The following is a 20,360-nucleotide window of genomic DNA, read 5'->3' as shown; positions in this document are numbered from 1 at the left end:
TTAATCTGCAAGCTCTTAATGACAACGAAAGTGACAGCCAGCAAAGACTAAGAAAAATTTACTGGAAAAAATCTAATTGAGAAAATTCTATCTATTCACATATCTTTTCTTGCATGTTGGGAGGAAAACCATAATTACTCAATTTACGTCTTGGGACTCCTTGGCCCCACTCCCAGAACAGTTTAAGAGTCAACTGATTTGTAAAGAGAATCTGAAGAGCTATCACGCAGAATCGCACCTCTGCTGCACACCTGCCATGTAGCCTCCAGCGCCTCAGCGTCCTCATCACCTAGCTTGGGGGTCTGGGGGGGACTGTGGGAGAGGACGTCTGTGGAAGAAGCAGGGGCGGCGGATGGCGCATGAGCCCTCCTCAGTAATGAACGTCTGTGGAGAAAGAGAGATGCAGGCAGCCTGGATTCTGCCGAGTCACTGCCAACTTTTGGTGCCTGGTTTGCAAAGGCCTGACAAGAAACTCTCTGGGATAACTATTTTCACGAATCACAGTCCTGAAAGCAATGGCCAGAGCTTAGTAACGAAGTGATTCCCAAGGATGAGGATGGAAAAACTAGTTTAAGAGGCCTGTGCTTCCCTCCAAATCTCTTCAGCTCCACAATACTGACTAAAGTGGGTACCACCCTCCATATATCTGTACTGTACCCTGGGGCACACTCACTTTAAAAAAAAAAAAAAAAAAAGGCTCTGAGCTATGATTCCCATGCCATACAATTCACCCCTTTCAAACGTACAATTTACTGGCCTTTAACATATTCACAGAATTGTGCAGCCATCTCCACAATCAATATTAGAGCATTTTTATCACCCCTAAAAGAAATCCTGTTCGCATTAGCAGTCACTCCCCATTTCCCGCCAAGCCCCTACAGCCCCAGGCATCTACTAGACTACTTTCTGTCTCTATGGAACTGCCTATTCAGGACATTTTATATAAATAGAATCATACAACTTGTGTTTTTTTGTTTCTAGCACAATGTTTTCAAGGTTGATTCAGGTTGCACTATGTAACAGTATTTCATTTTTTTAAACTACTGTATAATATTCTATTACATACAATATACCACATTGTTATCCATTCATCAGTTGATGGACATTTGAGTTGTTTCCATATTTTGGCTATAGTAAATATGCTCTTATGAACATTCGCGTCTAAGCTTTTGTGTAAACATATGTTTTCATTTCTCTTGGGTATATACCTACAAGTGGAATTTCTAGGTCATACGGAAACTATGTTTAACCTTTTGAGTACCTGACAGACTGTTTTCCACAGTGGCTGCACCATTTTGCATGCCCACCAACAGGGAATGAGGGTTCTGATTTCTCCATCTCCTTGCCGACACCTGTTATCTGTCTCTCTTTTTTAAATTAATTAATTAATTAATTAATCTTTCACTGCATTGGGTCTTTGTTGCTGCACGCGGGTTTTCTCTAGTTGAGGCGAGCAGGGCTACTCTTCATTGCGGTGCGCGGGCTCAGTAGTTGTGGCTTGCGGGCTCTACAGCGCAGGCTCAGCAGTTGTGGTGCACAGGCTTAGGTGCTCTGCGGCATGTGGGATCTTCCCGGGCCAGGGCTCAAACCGTTTTCCCCTACATTGGCAGGCAGATTCTTAACCACTGTGCCACCAGGGAAGCCCCATGTTACCTGTCTTTTTGATGATAATCATCCTAGTGAGTGTGGAGTGGTATCTGATTGTGGGTTGGATTTGCATTTCCCTGATGGCTAATGATGCTGAGCATGTTTTCATGTGCTTGCTGGCTATTCTTATATCTATACTTGTAAGACACATTAGTCTGTAATTTCCTTGTGATGTCTTTTTTTCTTTTGGTCTCGTTTTGGTATCAGGGTAATATGGCTTCACAGAATGAGTTAAGCAAAGTTCTTTCCTCTTCTATTTTATGGAAGAGTCTGTGATGTACTGGTGTTACTTCTTTAAGTGGTTGGTAGAATTAACCAGTGAAGCCTTTTGGGCCAGGGCTTGTCTTTGGGGTAGTTTTTCATCACTAATGCAATCTCTTGTTATAGGTCTGTTCAGATTTTCTATTTCTTCTTGAGTCAGTTGCAGGAGTTTGTATCTTTCTTATAATTCTTCCATTTCATCTAGGTTATCTAATTTATTGGCATACAGTTGTTTATAGTATTCTCTTAGAGTCCTTTTAAAAAATCTTTGTAAGGTTGGTTATAATATACCCTCTTTCATTCCTGATTTTAGTAATTTGAACTTGTCCCTTTTTTGCTCGGTCAGTGTAGCTAAAGGTTTGTCAATTTTGTTGACCTTTTCAAAGCACCAACTTTTAGTGTTGTGGATTTTCTCTATTGTTTTTCTATTCTCTATTTCATTAATTTCCTATCCAATCCTATTATTTCTTCGGTTTGCTTTGGGAATATAGTTTGCTCTTCTTTTTTCAATGATTTAAGGCGGAAAGTTAGGTTATTTTTTGAGCTCTTTTTAAACGTAGGCATTTACAACTATAAATTTATAAGCATCCTTTAGCTGCATTCCATAAGTTTGGTATGTTGTGCTTTCATTTTCATTCATCTCAAAATATCTTCTAGTTTCCTTTGTGATTTTATCTTTGAACCATCAGTTATTTACAAGTGTATTGCTTAATTTCCATACATTTGTGAATTTCCCAAATTTCTTTCTGCTATTAATTTCTAATATCTCTCCCTTGCGATTGGAGTACATACTTTGTACAATTTTAATCCTTTTAACTTTCCTGAGTTGTTCTTTTTTTTTTTTTTAAGGCCTAGCATATGGTCCATCCTGGAGAACATTCCATGTGTACCTGAGAAGAATATGTTCTCTACAGTTGTTGGGTGGAGTGTCCTATATATATATCAGTTTAGTCTAGTTGTCTTACAGTGTGGCTCAAGTCTTGTATTTCCTTGCTGATCTTCTATATAGTTGTCCACTATTGAAAATGGGTTATTAAAGTCTCCAGCCTATTTTTCTCTCTTTGAATCTGTTAGTTTTGCTTCATTTACTTATTTTTGGCTCTGTTGTTAGATACACATGCTGTTATATCTTGACAGATGCACCTTTTTATATCATTATAAAATCTATTTTTAAAATCTCTGATAATATTTTTGTTTTAAAGTCACTCTTAGTACAGCCACTACAGTTTTCTTATGGTTGTCCTTTGCATGATACTGTCGTTTACTTTCAACCTATTTCTACCTTTGAATAGAAAGTGTGTATCCTGTAGGCTGTATATAATTGGATCTTCTTTAAAAATCCAACATGACAATCTGTGTTTTGAATGAATTATTTAATCCATTCACATTTAATGTTATTACTGACAAAGTTGGATTTACTTCTGCCTTTTACTTTTTGTCTTCTATATAGCTCACTTTTTTGAATTCCTCTAGTTTTCCTTTAACACTTTCTTTTGCATTAAGTAAATATTTTCTAGTATAACACTGTAATTCCTTTAATGACTTTCTCACTATATTTCTAAAGTTACTTTCTTAGCAGTTGCTACAAGGCTTGCCTGCCATATACATCTTAACTTGACAGACTCTTTTTCAGATATAAATTAACTTAATTCCAGGGCTCCCAGAGCACCCTCTTCCCCCTTTTTGTGCTATTATTATGCATACTACATCTACATGTGCTAAAAGCCAAACAATATACTGTACAATACACTGTATACATTGTTACACAATACACTGTTATAATTATTACTTTAAAAAATTTTATGTCCATTAAAGCAGCTGAGAAAAGAAAGGAGACAAGTAAATATTTACAGTCTGCTATAGTAACCCTCTTATTTACCATTTTGATTTTCTTCACTGATTCCTGTCAATTCAAGTTACCACCTTGTCCAATTTCCTTACTCCAATACAACTTTGGGTCCACCCACTTTCTTTGACCTGTTATTGTCAAATATATTACATTTCTATATGTTATAGGTTCAACAATGTAACTATAAACACATAGTTTTATACAACTGCTTTTGAAATTAGTTAAGGAGAAGAAAGATGCACATATATTGTCTTTTATTATTATACAATTACTTTCACTGATGCTCCGTTTTTTTGCTGTGTGAATTTGGATTACTGGCTGAGATAAATTGCTTTCAGCCAGTACTTCTCCTAAGGCAGGTCTGCTAGTAGTGAATTCCCTAAGTTATTGTTTATCTAGGAAGCTGTTTGTTTCACCTTCATTTTTTTTTTCTTTTTTTTTTTTTTTTTTTTTTTTTTTTTGTGGTACGTGGGCCTCTCACTGTTGTGGCCTCTCCCGTTGCAGAGCACAGGCTCCGGACGCGCAGGCTCAGTGGCCATGGCTCACGGGCCCAGCCGCTCCGCGACATGTGGGATCTTCCCGGACTGGGGCACGAACCCGCGTCCCCTGCATTGGCAGGCAGACTCTTAACCACTGCGCCACCAGGGAAGCCCACTCACCTTCATTTTTGAAAGAAGGTTTTATTGGATGTAATTCTTGGCTGAGTTTTTTCCCAGCACTTTGAATACGTCATCCCACTCCCTTCTGGCCTCTGTCATTTCTGATGAGAAGTAAGCCAATAATCTTACTGGGATACTCTTGAACATGTTGAGTCATTTTTCCCTTGCTACTTTCCAGATTTTCTCTGTCAGCATTTTCATTATGATGTGAATGGGTGTAAATCTTTTGAGTTTATTCTACTTGCAGTTCTTTGAACTTCTCAGATATGTACATTAACCATATTTGGGAAGTTTTCAGCTATTATTTCTATTTTTTTCTGTTCCTTTCTCTCTCTCAGTGAACTTTTCATTCCAGTTATTGTGTTTTTCATCTCTGGAACTTCCATTTGGCTTTTTATATCTCTTATCTCACTATTAATATTCTCTATTTGATGACACATTGTCATCACTGCTTCTTTGAGGATAGTTTCCTTTAGTTCTTTGACCGTATTTATAATGGCTGCTGTGAGGTCTTTGTTAATTCTGGTATGTGGGCTCTCTCACAGGCAATTTCTGTTGCCTGCTTTCTCCTACGTCTGGGTCACACTTTCCCGTTTCTTTGCATGTCTTGATTTTTGTTAAAAACTGGACATTTTAAGTAAATACTGTAGCAACTCTTGATACTCTTCCCTCTTTCTTCTTTCAGGGCTTGTGGTTGTTTTCTTGTTTATTTGTTTTAATGCCCTGGCTAGCCTATTTCAGTAAAGTCTATTTCTCTGAGGACTGATGAGGCCACTTGGCAGAGAGTGCAGCCTTGGGCATGTGTCCCTGGATGACAGTGTTTTAGCAGGGCTCTCTTTGTCTGGCTCTTTCCTTGGTATCTCTGTTAAACTTTCTGCCTCATCTAGTATGAAACTCAGTTGTCAGGCTCCACTAACTGCTGGCTGAATGCTCTACTGTTTTTGACAATGCCTTGAGGCATAAATTGCTCCAAAGTCTGATTGAATTAAATTCAGGCAGGGGTAGTTTTTGAGACTGAGGTTTGTTTTGACCCCAGCTTTAAGTTCTTCTTAGCCACCTCTTTCCTTGGTTCTCTCTGGTGAACTAGCTGGCATATGGTTTGGCTTTTTGTTCTCAATTAAAAAGAGCTCCTTTTATTTTCTTACCACCAAAATCTACACTGTTTCTGAGAATGACCTTGAGCTCAAACTTCCCAACATTCTGTTCTTACCTATTACCTCTCCCTCTGGCAAAATCTCAGTGCTATTACTCTGAGCAGGATAGGTAGCCTCTATAGCTTCCTCAGCTTGCCTCTGCCTACATGGTGGAACCTCTGTCCTATAAGAGAGCTGGGGCAAGGGCAATAAGGGCCATAGAATTCTTGGCCTACTGGGCCTGGGTAGAGCTTCTGTACTATGAGTACAGTATGGAGGTGGATGGAGGGAAGGAGCCCCTGGCATTATGTTAAATCAAATAAGTCAGAGAAAGACAAAAACTGTATGGTATCATTTAATGTAGAATCTAAAAAAGCTCAGAGAAACAGAGTGGTGGTTACTAGTGGTGGGGTGGGGTTGGGGGGAATGGGGAGTTATTGGTCAAAGAACACAAACTTCCAGGTATAAGGTTAACAAATTCTGGGTATCCAGTGTATAGGATGGTGATTATAGCCAATAATACTATATCATATAATTGAATGTTGCTAAGAGAACAGATCTTAAATATTCTCACCAGAAAAAAAGAAATGGTAGTTATGTGATGGGATAGAGGTGTTAGCTATTGCTACAGTGGTAATCATTCTACAATATATAAATGTACAAAATCAACACACTGTACAATTCAAACTTACGCAATATTATATGTTGATTATATCTCAAGAAAGTTGAGAAAAGGGATGGAGGGAGGGAGGGGAGGGGAGGGAGAAAGAAAGGAGCCCCTGCCCTCTTGGCTATATTCATCAAGAATTTAGCGTCTTCCACTCGGAGCTGGAAGGGATGAGAAAAGCTGGTAGCCTGCCCCTTCCAGTGAGATTCCGTACTCCTTGTTTGGAAGCTGAGGGAGCCCTGTCTTTTAGGCCACACCTGTCCAGAGTGGAACCTGCATCAAGCAGAAATTCTAGTGTCATAGGCTCTCAATGTTCTCCCTAAATTTCAGTAGATTTTCTAGAAGAGATGTTTCCCCACTTGCTGCACAGTCTGAGAACAACTTCCACAGACTTTATGTGGATGTTTGTTGTTGCTGCTGTTGTATACAGGCTTTGTTTAGTTTCACTGACTAAGCAGATCCACGGAGCTCCACACACTGCCATCCCAGGAACGAAACTCCTCCCTTCACTTTTACCTGCATGATTCCAGTGGGAATTCCTGGGTTTGTACAATTTGATCCCAGAGTCAAATGCTTTGGGTTGAGCACCTCACCCAAAACAGGCCAGAGTAGTTCACCAAGGAGCTGGAGCTGAGACTAGGAGTGCACACATTCACTAGGCAGCCTACTTGTCAGAATGGAGGAAAGATAAGACTGAAGAAACGTGTAGAAAGAAGTGGAAACAGAGAAAGAACCCTCTGGGTTCCTAGAAATGCTCCGGTAATGTTTCCAGTTGATTCCTTGGGTTCTGCAACAAAGCCCCTGTCCCTGAAATCAGGTCTGCTTTAAGGGAGCTCAAAGAGGTTCTGTCACTGGCTATCAAAAGTCTTAACAATCATGATCCAGGACTGCCCTGAGGGAAATTCTACTTTGAGCAAATTTCAACTTATTCTGCTTGGAAAAGAGGTCAAGAATGGCTCTAGGAACCCACAGGAACACTCCCCACCTCTCAGGACACCCATCCCGAGTACCTTGATTGTGCTCAGATTCCTCATTAGCCACTCGCATCAGGGCATCTAGCACCAAAGCATTGTCTAGCCAGGTGTACCACTCCTCCAACTCCTGAAGGAAGCTGGCTGTGCCCGTTGACTCTGACACCTTTCGAGTTGCCAGCTTGCAAAGCCGCTCAACAAAGCCAGGGATGCTGAGAAGGGCCGCTGTCGAGGAAAGAACAAAAGAGGAAATGTCAAAACAGAGACCAGCTCTAAAGCACTCAACAAACAACCGGCTTCTCACCTTAATCTGACGGCAGTTAGTCAGAGCTTCCCTTTAAAATGAAATGCCAACCCAAGGCAAAATAGTAATAAAGTTATAAAAACAAATTCAATTTTAGCGTGTGCAGGGAAACAGATTCATATCTACTGGTGGGAATATAAACTGGAATAACCTTTACGCCGTAAATCTGTGTGTCTCTGAGCTAGGAGGTCCATTTCTGGGGATTTACCATAAAGAAATAACTAATTATATATACATAGATATCTGTATAGAGAGGTTCATTGGTGTGGTTTCTATAACAGCAAAAAGGTAGAGATAACTATGTGTTCATTGATAGCATACTGATTAAATGATACGTCCATGCAGTGGAATACAACACACAGACATTAAGACCAATGACACACACATCTTTATACAGCAACTCCAGAAAGATGTTTGAGTTTACTTGTTAAGGAAGTAAATTATTATTATTATTTTGGTGATTTTTATAAAAATTTATTTATTTATTTATTTATTTTTTGGCTGCATTGGGTCTTCGTTGCTGTGCGTGGGCTCTCTCTAGTTGTGGTGAGCAGGGGCTACTTTTCCTTGCAGTGCGCGGGCTTCTCATTGCGGTGGCTTCTCTTGTTGTAGCTGTGGAGCATGGGCTCTAGGTGCGCGGGTTTCATTCAGCAGCTGTGGCACGCGGGCTCAGCAGTTGTGGCTCGCGGGCTCTAGAGCGCAGGCTCAGTAGTTGTGGCACACGGGCTTAGCTGCTCCACGGCACGTGGGATCTTCCCAGACTAGGGATCGAACCTGTGCCCCCTGCACTGGCAGGCGGATTCTTAACCACTGTGCCACCAGGGAAGCCCCAAGGAAGTAAATTATTAAACAGTATTGGCTTAAGCCCATTTTCTTTAAAATTTTTAAAGTTTTCTTCTTTAAAATATGCACATAATATACATATACACAGATAAAGAATGGAAGGATATATACTGTGGAAGGTATTTACTGTGGCTGTTCCTGAGTAGGAGAGGATATAAATGCTTCTTTTAAAACTACTTAACTATGGTTTGATTTTCCTATAACACACACATATTAGCAGTAAGAAAAAAGATAAGCCTTTTCTTTTTTTTTTTTAAGGTAAAGAAAGAAACTGAATAATTAATTACCCAGCTCCTATTTGCACCAGTCCCATTTTACTGACAATGATGAGTAGGACAGAAATTCTGGTCAGCATAAAGAACATAATAAACTTTGAAGGCAGGGAATACAGGTTCAAATCTTGGCTCCAAAATTTAACCTTCTTTAAAATAAAGCTAACGCCTGTACGTATTTGCTTGTGTATGCATTAAATCTTCTTAAGGATAGAAAACAGTGGTTTGCCAAAGGCAAAGAGAATAACACCACTGGGAATACAGTGGGAGGGGTAATCTTCAGTGAACAACTTTTTGAATTTGTAAATTTTCTGAATCATGTATCATCTAATCAAAAATTAATAAATAACTAGATATTTCAAAACATCAAGATATTAATTTGGGAGTGTACAATATGGTTTAAAGAGTAATTATCTTATAGAAACACTGAAATATATGCAAGTGAAATCTTACAATGTCTGGGATATGCTTCAAAATAATCCAAAGTGAGGACGGTAGGAGTAAATGAGGGTAGAGATAAAGACAGGCCATCAGGGGCTTCCCTGGTGGCGCAGTGGTTGAGAGTCTGCCTGCCGATGCAGGGGACACTGGTTCGTGCCCCGGTCCGGAAAGATCCCACATGCTGCGGAGCGGCTAGGCCCATGAGCCATGGCCGCTGAGCCTGCGCGTCCGGAGCCTGTGCTCCGCAATGGGAGAGGCCACAACAGTGAGAGGTCCGCGTACCGCAAAAAAAAAAAAAAAAAGACAGGCCATCAGTTGATAACTGTTGAAGGTAGGTAATAGGTAAATGGGGATCATTACACTGTCATATATATGTCTCTGCTTTTATATGTGTGAAGTTTCCCATAATAAAAAATTTTAAAGTAAACCTTAAAAGAATACATTAAAGAAAATTCTTTAAAAATAAAATAAATAAAAACAAAGTAGTTAGGAGGATTATATGAAGTCATATGAATTTAGTCCCAGCACAGAGTTTGGCAAATCATCTTAGCCCCCTTTCCATTCTCTATAAATTAGCGAGTGACTATAAAATAATGTGTGACTGCATTAATAAAAAAAGGTGAATTAAACTACACTGAGGGGGCTTCCCTGGTGGCGCAGTAGTTGAGAGTCCGCCTGCCGATGCAGGGGACACTGGTTCGTGCCCCGGTCTGGGAAGATCCCACATGCCACGGAGCGGCTAGGCCCGTGAGCCATGGCCGCTGAGCCTGCGCGTCCGGAGCCTGTGCTCTGCAACGGGAGAGGTCACAACAGTGAGAGGCCCGCGTACCGCAAAAAAAAAAAAAAAAAAAAAAAAAAAAAAAAAAAAAAAAAAAAAAAAAACACCTACACTGAGGGACTTCCCTGGTGGTCCAGTGGTTGGGACTTTGCCTTCCAATGCAGGGGCTGTGGGTTCAATCCCTGGTCGGGGAGTTGGGATCCCACATGCCTCATGGCCAAAAAACCAAAACATAATACAGAAGCAATATTGTGACAAGTTCAATAAAGACTTTTAAAATGGCCCAAGTCAAAACAATCTTAAAGGGCTTCCCTGGTGGCGCAGTGGTTGAGAGTCCGCCTGCCGATGCAGGGGATGTGGGTTCGTGCCCCGGTCCGGGAAGATCCCCCATGCCGCGGAGCGGCTGGGCCCGTGAGCCATGGCCGCTGGGCCTGCGCGTCCGGAGCCTGTGCTCCGAAACGGGAGAGGCCACAACAGTGAGAGGCCCGCGTACTGCAAAAAAAAAAAAAAATCTTAAAAAAAGAAAACCAACTACATTGAAATTAACTTTTCCTCAAAAAGTTAAATATAGAATTACCATATGACCTAGCAATTTCATCCTAAGTTCACACCCAAAAGAAGTGAAAACAGGTGCTCAAAGAAATACCTGTGTATGCATGTGTTCAGAGCAGCACTATTCACAACAGTGAAAAGGTAGAAATAACCCAAATGTCCATCAATGTTTCACAAATTGGTATGTACACACAAAGAATATTATTCAGCCATAAAAAAGAATGAAATACTGACATGCAACAGCACTGATGAACCTCAAAAACATCACAATAAGTGAAAGGTATGATATGCGATACAAAAGATCACATTTTTAAAATTTCATTTATATGAAATACCCAGAATAGATAAATCCACTAACAGAAAGCAGATGGCTGCCAGGGATTGGGGGTAATGGAGAACAACTGCTGAATGTGTACAGGGTTTCCTTTTGGGGTGATGAAAATGTTTTGGAACTAGATGGTGGCTGCACAAATTGTACATGTACTATAAACCACTGAATTAAATGGTTAATTTTTTATGTGACTTTCACCTCAATTTAAAAAATATATATACTGAGATAGATTTTTTTTTTGAGATACCATTTTTTTCCTTATCAAGTTTGACAAATATCAAGAAGTTAAAAAAGGCCCTGTACTGGGAAGGGTATACAGGGTGGAAAGATGAACTAGTAATTTCTACGGAAGGTAAATCTGTTAATATCTATCAAAGTTTAAAAGGCAAATATCCAGCACATTAAACTCCATACATAAGGCTGTTATTTGTAGGAAAAAAGACTTGAGGTAAACCAAATTTCCATCAACAGGGGACTGGTTAAATAAATTATGCTACGCCCATATACTAGAATACTATCCAGTTGTAAAAAGGAATCAGATAATTCTGTATGTACTGGAATGGATGCTTTGCAAGACAAAGTTAAGTGAAAAGAGCCAGGGGCAGAATGGTGCTCATTTTACATCACCATCAGTACAAACAGAAGGGAGCCTGTCTTCTCTTCTTCCCTCCTCCACCCCCGTAACTGGTCACGTACAGAGTATCCCTGGAGGGACAAATGAGAAACTGGTAATAGGTCACCACTGGGATGGGAACAAACTTTCTACCGTACACCTGCTGTTCCCCTGTAGTTTGTAAATTTAAAACAAACAAAAACTATAATTTTTTCCCCCCAAAATAAATTAAATAAATGAAGAGTTTGGATTTCTAAAAATTTCTAATATTGAAAAATTTCAAAAAGATGGACTTTTAGTCACACCTCGTTTCTCCAGGTAAATAGCTCCAGTTTCTCTAACTGTTCCTCACAGGGCAGTTCCTAAGACCTAGTCTTCACACCCTGCACACTGAACACAGACCCTCAGATGTAACCTACCCAGTATTCAGGGTTCTGAGACTGACTTCCACCCCAGAGATTCCTGAGCTTTTGTTGGTCTCTTGAAAAGCTGATGAAAGTTTTGGATTCTCTCCCCAGGAAAAACTCACTGGCCCATTATATTCACCAACTTATACACAATCTCAGGGGACTGGCACCCCAGCATCATACGGTCTTTGTACTTCTCACAGCTTTATCAGTAGCTACCACATGCACTGCTGGTTAACGTTAAACAGGTTGACAGCTAAAACACCCACAACTTCCGATAATTTCTGCAAAAGCAGACCTCTTCTCTCCTCTTATTTGTTAAAACATTAGTATTTCCCAAACACTCCTGTAAATTTTCCTGTTGCAGTTTAGGCTCTGCTTTCCATCTCCCTGAGATGATTCTAAATTAGCTCATATGCTGTGTAAATCAGATTGGTGTCACCTATAAACTGATAATTACCAGGCCTGTGGCTTCATCTACATCTGACTAACATTTTGAGTGATTTTTTCCCTGCAGATGGATCCATTTGTTCTTATCTGAATCAACAGAAGAGATAACTGGTACTTTCTGAGAAGCCTAAGAAGTTCTCTAACATTTTTATTATCTAAGCTCCAGGAAGATAGCATAAGACATCATTTTGCTGGCCAAGAAAACTATTTCACGGCTGCAGTTTATTAAAAACAAAACAAAAACTTTTCCGCAACACCCTACACACTTCAGCTTTCCACACTAAAATGGATTGAATTGTGTCCCCCCTGAAATTCATATGTTGAAGCCTTAATCCACAATATGACTGTATCTGGAGACAGAGCCTTTAGGGCGGTAATTAAATGAGTTCGTAAGACTGGGGCCCTAATCTGATAGGAATTGGTGTCCTTACATAAGAGGAAGAGACACCAGAGCTCTCTTTGTGCATGTACAGTGAAAAGGCCACATGAGGACACAGTGAGAAGGTGGCCATCTGCAAGCCAGGAAGACAGGCCTCACAAAAAACCACTGCTGATGGCTCTTTAATCTTGGACCTCTAGCCTCCAAAACTGTGAGAAACTAATTTCTGCTGTTTAAGCCACCCAGTCTGTGCTATCCTGTTATGACAGCCAAAGCTGACTATTACACATACCTCTATTTCCTTAAAAAACTAAAAATAGAGCAATCCCACTCCTGGGCATATATCCAAAGAAAACCATAATTTGAAAAGACACATGCACCCCAATGTTCACTGCAGCACTATTTACAACAGCCAGGACGTGGAAGCAACTTAAATGTCCATCAATGGATGGATGGATAAAGGAGATGTGGTACATATATACAATGGAGTATTACTCAGCCACACAAAAGAATGAAATAATGCCATTTGCAGTGACATGGATGGACCTAGAGATTGTCATACCGAGTGAAGTAAGTCAGACAGAGAAAGACAAATATCGTATATCGCTTACATGTGGAATCTAAAAAAATGGTACAAGTGAACTTATTTACGAAACAGAAATAGAGTCACAGATGTAGAAAATAAACTTATGGTTACCAAAGGGATGGGGGGGAGGGATAAACTGGGAGCTTGGGATTGACATATACACACTAGTATATATAAAATAGAGAACTAATAAGAACCCACTGTATAGCACAGGGAGCTCTACTCAATACTCTGTAATGACCTTTATGGGAAAAGAATCTAAAAAAAAAGTGGATATATGTATAACTGATTCACTTTGCTGTACAGCAGAAACTAACACAACACTGTAAATCAACTATACTCCAATAAAAATTAATTAAAGGAATAAAAAAATAAAGGTATTCACTACTGGAGTTCAATTAAAGATAGACAACACTAAAGACTAAGATCTTTCTCATTCACTTGTAATTTAATTATGTTCACCTTGGCCTTCCTAGGGCATTTGACTGGAGAAAAATGTGTGTGAGGCGGGGGAACAAGGAGATAGGAATTATGGTCAAAGAGTCAGGGAGGACTAGACCCTGTACAACAACATGTGCTAAAATACAACATTTAATAAAGCTTTATCCCAAAAGCTATAAGCTGACATTACATGTAGATAATCTCATGGGTTAGCCACACAGGTATGAAAGTGAACCTTGACATTTTATAAAGCCTTCCTTTTTTCAATCCCCCAAATCAATGAAAACTAGGCTTGGGGTTAACCCTCAGTTAATTAAAAACCCAACTGACTAGAATACCTCATTCCCCAAGGATGATGGGTAATGGTGGTTTTACTTGTCAGCTTACAAACAGGTCCATGAAGGTAATCGATATCAAGAGGATAAAACTAACCTGCCAGAATAGATTCCTTAAATGGGAAACTAAAAGATGAAAGTTACTTAGTACCTCAGCACACACAGGTATCCATTACTGAAACTGTATGACCCTCAGTTTCCCAAGCTGTGCAATGGGGATGCTAATCTCTATTTCACAGGGTTGCTTGGAGGATTAAACAAAATCACTCCTAGGTAAAGCAGTTAGCTCAATGTTTGCCACACACAGGAGCTTAAAAACATTAGCTTTTGTCAATGTAGGTGTATGCATGTGCTTAAACTAGGTTTGAGGTATAATTTAGTTATAATAAAATTCATGTTTTTAAGAATGTATATTTTATGATTCAGTAAAATGAGAACTCCCCCAAAGTCACAAGAAAGGAGGATGGGGGTAAAAACCCTATAAGAACCTTCTGGAAAGGATTCACCATTCTAGATACCATAAAGGACATTCATGATTCATGGGAAGAGGTCAAAGCATCAACATTAACAGGAATTTGGACGAAGTTCATTCCAACCCTCATGGATGACTTTGAGGGGTTCAAGACTTCAGTGGAGGAAGTAACTGCAGATGTGGTAGAAACAGGAAGAGAAACAGAATTAGAAGTGGAGCTTGAAGATGGGACTGAATTGATGCAATCTTATGATAAAACTTTAACAGATGAAGAGTATGGATGAACAAAGAAAGGGCTTCTTGAGATAGAATCTACTCCTGGCAAAGATGCTGGGAAGACTGTTGATGCAATCAACAGTCAAGGGGGAGGGGCGGTGGGAGAGGGATGGTTCCGGAGTTGGGGATTAGCAGTTGCAAACTATTATATATGGAATGGATAAACAACAAGGTCTTACTGTATAGCACAGAGAACTATATTCAATATCCTGTGATAAATCATAATGGAAAAGACTATAAAAAAGAATGTATACATATATATAACTGAATCACTTTGCTGGAAAGCAGAAACTAACACAACATTGTAAATCAACTATACTTCAATAAAAAAAGATTGTTGAAATGACAAAGGATTTAGAATATAATATAAACTTAGTTGATAAAACAGCAGCAGGGTTTGAGAAGACTGACTCTAATTTTGAAGAAGTTCTACTGTGGGTAAAATGCTATCAAACAGCATTGCCTGCTACAGAGAAATCGTTCATGAAAGCAGGAGTCAATGAATGTGGCAGACTTCACTGTTGTCTTATTTTAAGACATCGCCGCAGCCACCCAAGCTTCAGCAACCACCACCCTTATGAGTCAGCAGCCATCAATATGGAGGCAAAGAGATTATTTATGACTCTCTGAAGGCTCAGATGATGGGTAGCTCTTTAAGCAATGAAATATTTTTAAATTAAAGTATGTACTTTTTTTAGATGTAATGCTATTGCACATAATAGACTACGATATAGTGTAACCATAACTTTTATATGCACTGGGAAACCAAAAAGTTTGTGTGACTCCATTGCAATATGCGCTTTATCGCAGTGTCACAGATACTGGTACCCAACTCCCAGTGTCTCTGATGTATGACTGTACCTATCTCTATCTCTCTCTCTCTCTCTCTCTCTCTCTCTCTCTCTCTCTCCCCCTCTCTCTCTCTCTATATATATATATTTCATATATCTATCTCATATATCTATATCTATCATATAGGATAAAGGCCCAGAAAAGGCTCAGTGGAAGAAAACGTATGTAATTTTAATTCTGATAAATAATGGTTCTTAACTTTTCTGAGGTTCTGGATCTATTAAAAAGTCTGATGGCTATGGACTTGGTCCCCCAAAATAATGAAGAGATACATAGATATAAGTTTTACATACTCTAAGTGGACCCAAGGAGCCCTCACATGGATCAAATCTCTAGAAATACTGAAAGAGCTAGATGATTTAGGAAGGGACCTCAGAACTACAATGTCAAAATTCTGACAACTTAGAGACTTTACCTTGGTTGATTTCAGCTGCAGAAGGCCCCAAGCTCAAGCTCTTCTTCTGCTGAGCGTTTTTGGCCAGAAGCGTATGCTTGTCATCATTCCCTGTATCCATCTCTGAAATGGTGACAGCCAGAATCCGGCAGAAATTAGCAAGCTGCTGCTGATCGAAATTGGATACTAAGGAACTCAGATTGGGGACTTCATCTAGTCGGATCATTTCCTACAAAAGACACAAATAAAACAATCCCCACGCTCAGTTCATTTGAGATTGAATGTGCTGCTCTTTTGCATTCCCCTAAGAATGGGGCTTGGTAGCTAGACCACTTAGGTTCAAACCCCAGCTCCACAATTCGCAGCTGCACAACCCTAGGTAAGTCATGGAACCTAAGTCTTTGTCTGCTCTTCTGTCAAATGGGACTAATCTAATCTACCTCATAGGACTGGCTTGAGGATTAAACCCTTTGAGGACCACTATTCTTACTCTCCACCTTTGCTCATATGCCCCATTTTGCCTAAAAAAAAACGCCTACCACTCAAGTTTTACCAATCAGAAATCGCCATAGATGTTTTCTAGACATAAAATATTTCAAATATAGCTGAAGGTCCTTGTGTATCCCTACCTAGTTGCATTCACTTCATTCCCCCCCAAGATGTAACCATTATTTTGAACTCTGTTTATTATTTCTATATGTTTTCACACTTACAAATATTTCCATAAAAAATATATGGTATTGTTTACAAACTACTATGTATAAAATAAATAAGCTACAAGGATATATTGTAGAGCACAGGGAACACAGCCAATATTTTATAACTTTAAATGGAGTATAATCTATAAAAATTTTGAATCACTATGTTGTATACCTGAAACTAATATAATACTGTAAATCAATTATATCTCAATAAAAAATAAAACCAAAATACATGGTTTTGTTCTGCATGCACAGTGTGAATGATACTTCACGGTCAACAATGAGATTCAACTACAATGATACGAGTAAGTCTACTTCAATCATTTCTCATTGTTTTAATTCACAATTTATTCAATCATTCTCCTTTTTAAATATGTGTATGTTTAGGTGGACTATAATTTTTCACTATTAAACAGGGTTGCAATGAACATTCCTATAGATGTCTCCTTGTGTACATGCCCATGTAACCAATTATCTAGAGTAAGTGATAGCAGACCTTCTCTTTTTCCTTGTTAGAAATATTTCCAAAGTTTCAGGTTTAGTTTGATGTTTGCTGTTAAGTTTTAATTGATATCCAATACCAAGTTAAGGAATTTTCTTTCTATTCCTAGCTTTTATCATGAATGAGTACTGAATTTTATGAAATGCTTTTTGTTATTCGGTTATATTCCCATTTTCTTTCTTCCTTAATATCCACAAACGTTGTACATCACATGATCTTCTCTCCTTCTGAAACATCTTTACATTCCTCAGATAATCCCTGCTACCCTTCATCCCACTAACGTACTTAACTTCCACTGGATTGGGTATTTCTCTATCACTGCACATATAACATGACCTTGTCATTATCTGTTCCTGCATCTAATTTCCCAAATAAACTGACACTGCCTTGAGGCAGGAATGTGTCTTACCTCCTCTCCAGAGCCTCAGTGCGTAGAACCTGGTAGTGAAGGTCTCAGTAAATGTGTACTGAACCAATGAATGATTCCTAGAAGCCCTTGTGAATCTCACTCCCATTTCTGGTTGGCTGTGGAGGGGTTATTTGGGAGCAGCTTCTTCCACCTTTGCCTTCCCAGTACACAGATGTTAGTTATTGTTATTACTGGACACTGGGACTTCCAGCTCACCTGTTCCTTTAGCCCTGTCCAGCTTAGTGTATGGGTTGCAAACCAGGTGCCCCTACCCTCCAGGCCCACTTCTTTGTGTTATATTTTAATGTTTATTTAATACTTGATACAACATATGTTATAAAGCCTAACAAAGTGAATAGCTATGGGTGCCTTTCCTATCACATCTCCCTTTCTCTCAGCCAGAGGTAACCACTACCCTGAATTTTGTTTATTATTGCTTTTTCATTAAAAAAAAAGTTTTGTATGATTTGAGCTTGCCTATTTTTGAGCTTTGTAAAAATGATATACTATACACATGGAAGCTAAACAGTGTGCGACTAAATAACCAAGAGATCACTGAAGAAATCAAAGAAGAAATTAAAAAATACATGGAAACAAATGACAATGAAAACACGACGACCCAAAACCTATGGGATGCAGCAAAAGCAGTTCTAAGAGGGAAGTTTACAGCAATTCAATCTCACCTCAAGAAACAAGAAAAATCTCAAATAAACAATCTAACCTTACACGTAAAACAACTAGAGAAAGAAGAACAAAGAAAACTCGAAGTCAGTAGAAGGAAATCTTAATCATAAAGACCAGAGCAGAAATAAATGAAATAGAAATGAAGAAAACAATAGCAAAGATCAATAAAACTAAAAGCTGGTTCTTTATTCCCCAGAAGAGTTGTTTTCAAAGCAAACATTCCAAATGAATGTGGCTCTTCAATGGAATGTCCCCATTGTGCTTGAAGTGTTTCTTCTCTGGTTGTGATTTTAAATTACAGGCTCATTTGAGCTACTCCCCTTCCCCTCAGTATCTTTAGAAGAGCAGTGACTTTGTCCTTAGGTAGAGGCTGTGTAATTTTGGGTGAAAGTAAATTACCATTTATTTGAGTTTATTCCAAAATCTATGTATTTGGTATTTTGGAGTAGATCAAACCAAGAGAAAGTTTCTTGGTCTTAAAAAGGAATGATCTGGGCTTCCCTGGTGGTGCAGTGGTTGAGTCCACCTGCCGATGCAGGGGACACGGGTTCATGCTCCGGTCTGGGAGGATCCCACATGCCGCGGAGAGGCTGGGCCCGTGAGCCATGGCCGCTGAGCCTGCGTGTCCGGAGCCTGTGCTCCGTAACGGGAGAGGCCACAACAGTGAGAGGCCCATGTACCACAAAAAAAAAAGAAAGGAATGATCTAATTGCTTTGGGTATTGTGCTGGCTGCACACTTTGGCCACTTGAAACATGTTAATAAACGTCACTGATTAAAACAGCTGGAGCATTTCTTGCCCCATTCCAGTTAAGGAGCAGCATGCTGAAATCCTAACATCTCTCACTCACCTATAAGGACAACATACAGGCTGAGAGAGAACAGAAGCAGGTAGAAGAGTAAGTTCAGTCCCCCTTCATCTGTTCTGCTGTTCTCCTTGCTCTCTGAGTAGACAGAGTAATGTTTCCTTTTTCCTTTTCCCAAAGAAAGGAAGGTAAGGGGGAAAATAAATTTATGTATTTAGACCAGTCAAAAAAAAAAAAGCTGTTTTTTTGAGAAGATAAACAAAACTGATAAACCCTTAGCCAGATTCATCAAGAAAAAAAGGGAGAGGACGCAAATCAATAAAATTAGAAATGAAAAAGGAGAAATCACAACTGACACTGCAGAAATACAAAGGATTATAAGAGACTACTACAAACTACTACAAACAACTATATGCCAATAAAATGGACAACCACATAGAAATGGACAAATTCTTGGAAAGGTAAAATTTTCCAAGACTGAACCAGAAAGAATTAGAAAATATAAACAGACCTATGACAAGTAATGAAATTGAAACCGTAATTAAAAATCTTTCAACAAACAGAAGTCCAGGACCAGATGGCTTCACAGGCGAATACTATCAAACATTTAGAGAAGAGCTAACACTGATCCTTCTCAAATACTTCCAAAAAATTGCAGAGGGAGAAACACTCCCAAATTCATTCTATGAAGCCACCATCATCCTGATACCAAAACCGGAAAAAGACATCACAAAAAATGAAAATTATAGACCTGAACAAAATACTAGCAAACAGAATCCAACAGCACATTAAAAGGATCATACACCATGATCAAGTGGGATTTATCCCAGGGATGCAAGGATTCTTCAACACACACAAATCAATCAATGTGATATACCATATTAACAAACTGAAGAATAAAAACCATATGATCATCTCAATAGATGCAGAAAACGTTTTCGACAAAATTCAACACCCATTTATGATAAAAACTCTCCAGAAAATGGGCATAGAGGGAACCTACCTCAACATAATAAAAGCCATATATGACAAACCCACAGCAAGCATCATACTCAATGGTGAAGAACTTAAAGCATTTCCACTAAGATCAGGAACAAAACAAGGATGTCCACTCTCACCACTCTTATTCAACATAGTTTTGGAAGTCCTAGCCATGGCAATCAGAGAAGAAAAAGAAATAAAAGGAATCCAAATCAGAAAAGAAGAAGTAAACCTGTCACTGTTTGCAGATGACATGACACTATCCACAGAAAATCCTAAAGATGCCACCAGAAGACTACTAGAACTAATCAATGAATCTGGTAAGGCTGAAGGATACAAAATTAATGCACAGAAATCTCTGGCAT

At 39.2% G+C, this 20,360-nt stretch overlaps 1 protein-coding gene across 2 annotated transcripts in view; it reads right to left on the bottom strand.

The window, feature by feature from the left end:
• The window catches only part of TRPC4AP (transient receptor potential cation channel subfamily C member 4 associated protein), a 73,319-nt gene that overhangs the window by 16,329 nt on the left and 36,630 nt on the right, over positions 1-20,360 (bottom strand). For both annotated transcript variants that reach the window (XM_082643897.1, XM_082643896.1), the window contains exons 7-8: positions 15,935-16,142; positions 7,227-7,412 (exon numbers count right to left, since the gene is read on the bottom strand). In XM_082643897.1, the coding sequence (XP_082500023.1) occupies positions 7,227-7,412; positions 15,935-16,142 (394 nt within the window). The remainder of the gene's footprint in view (positions 1-7,226; positions 7,413-15,934; positions 16,143-20,360) is intronic.

The sequence above is a fragment of the Mesoplodon mirus genome (genome assembly GCF_964341445.2).
Source record: "Mesoplodon mirus genome assembly, chromosome: 15".
NCBI lineage: Eukaryota > Metazoa > Chordata > Mammalia > Artiodactyla > Ziphiidae > Mesoplodon > Mesoplodon mirus.
Note: the sequence above shows the minus strand (reverse complement) of the source record. Positions and strands in the feature narration are given on the sequence as shown.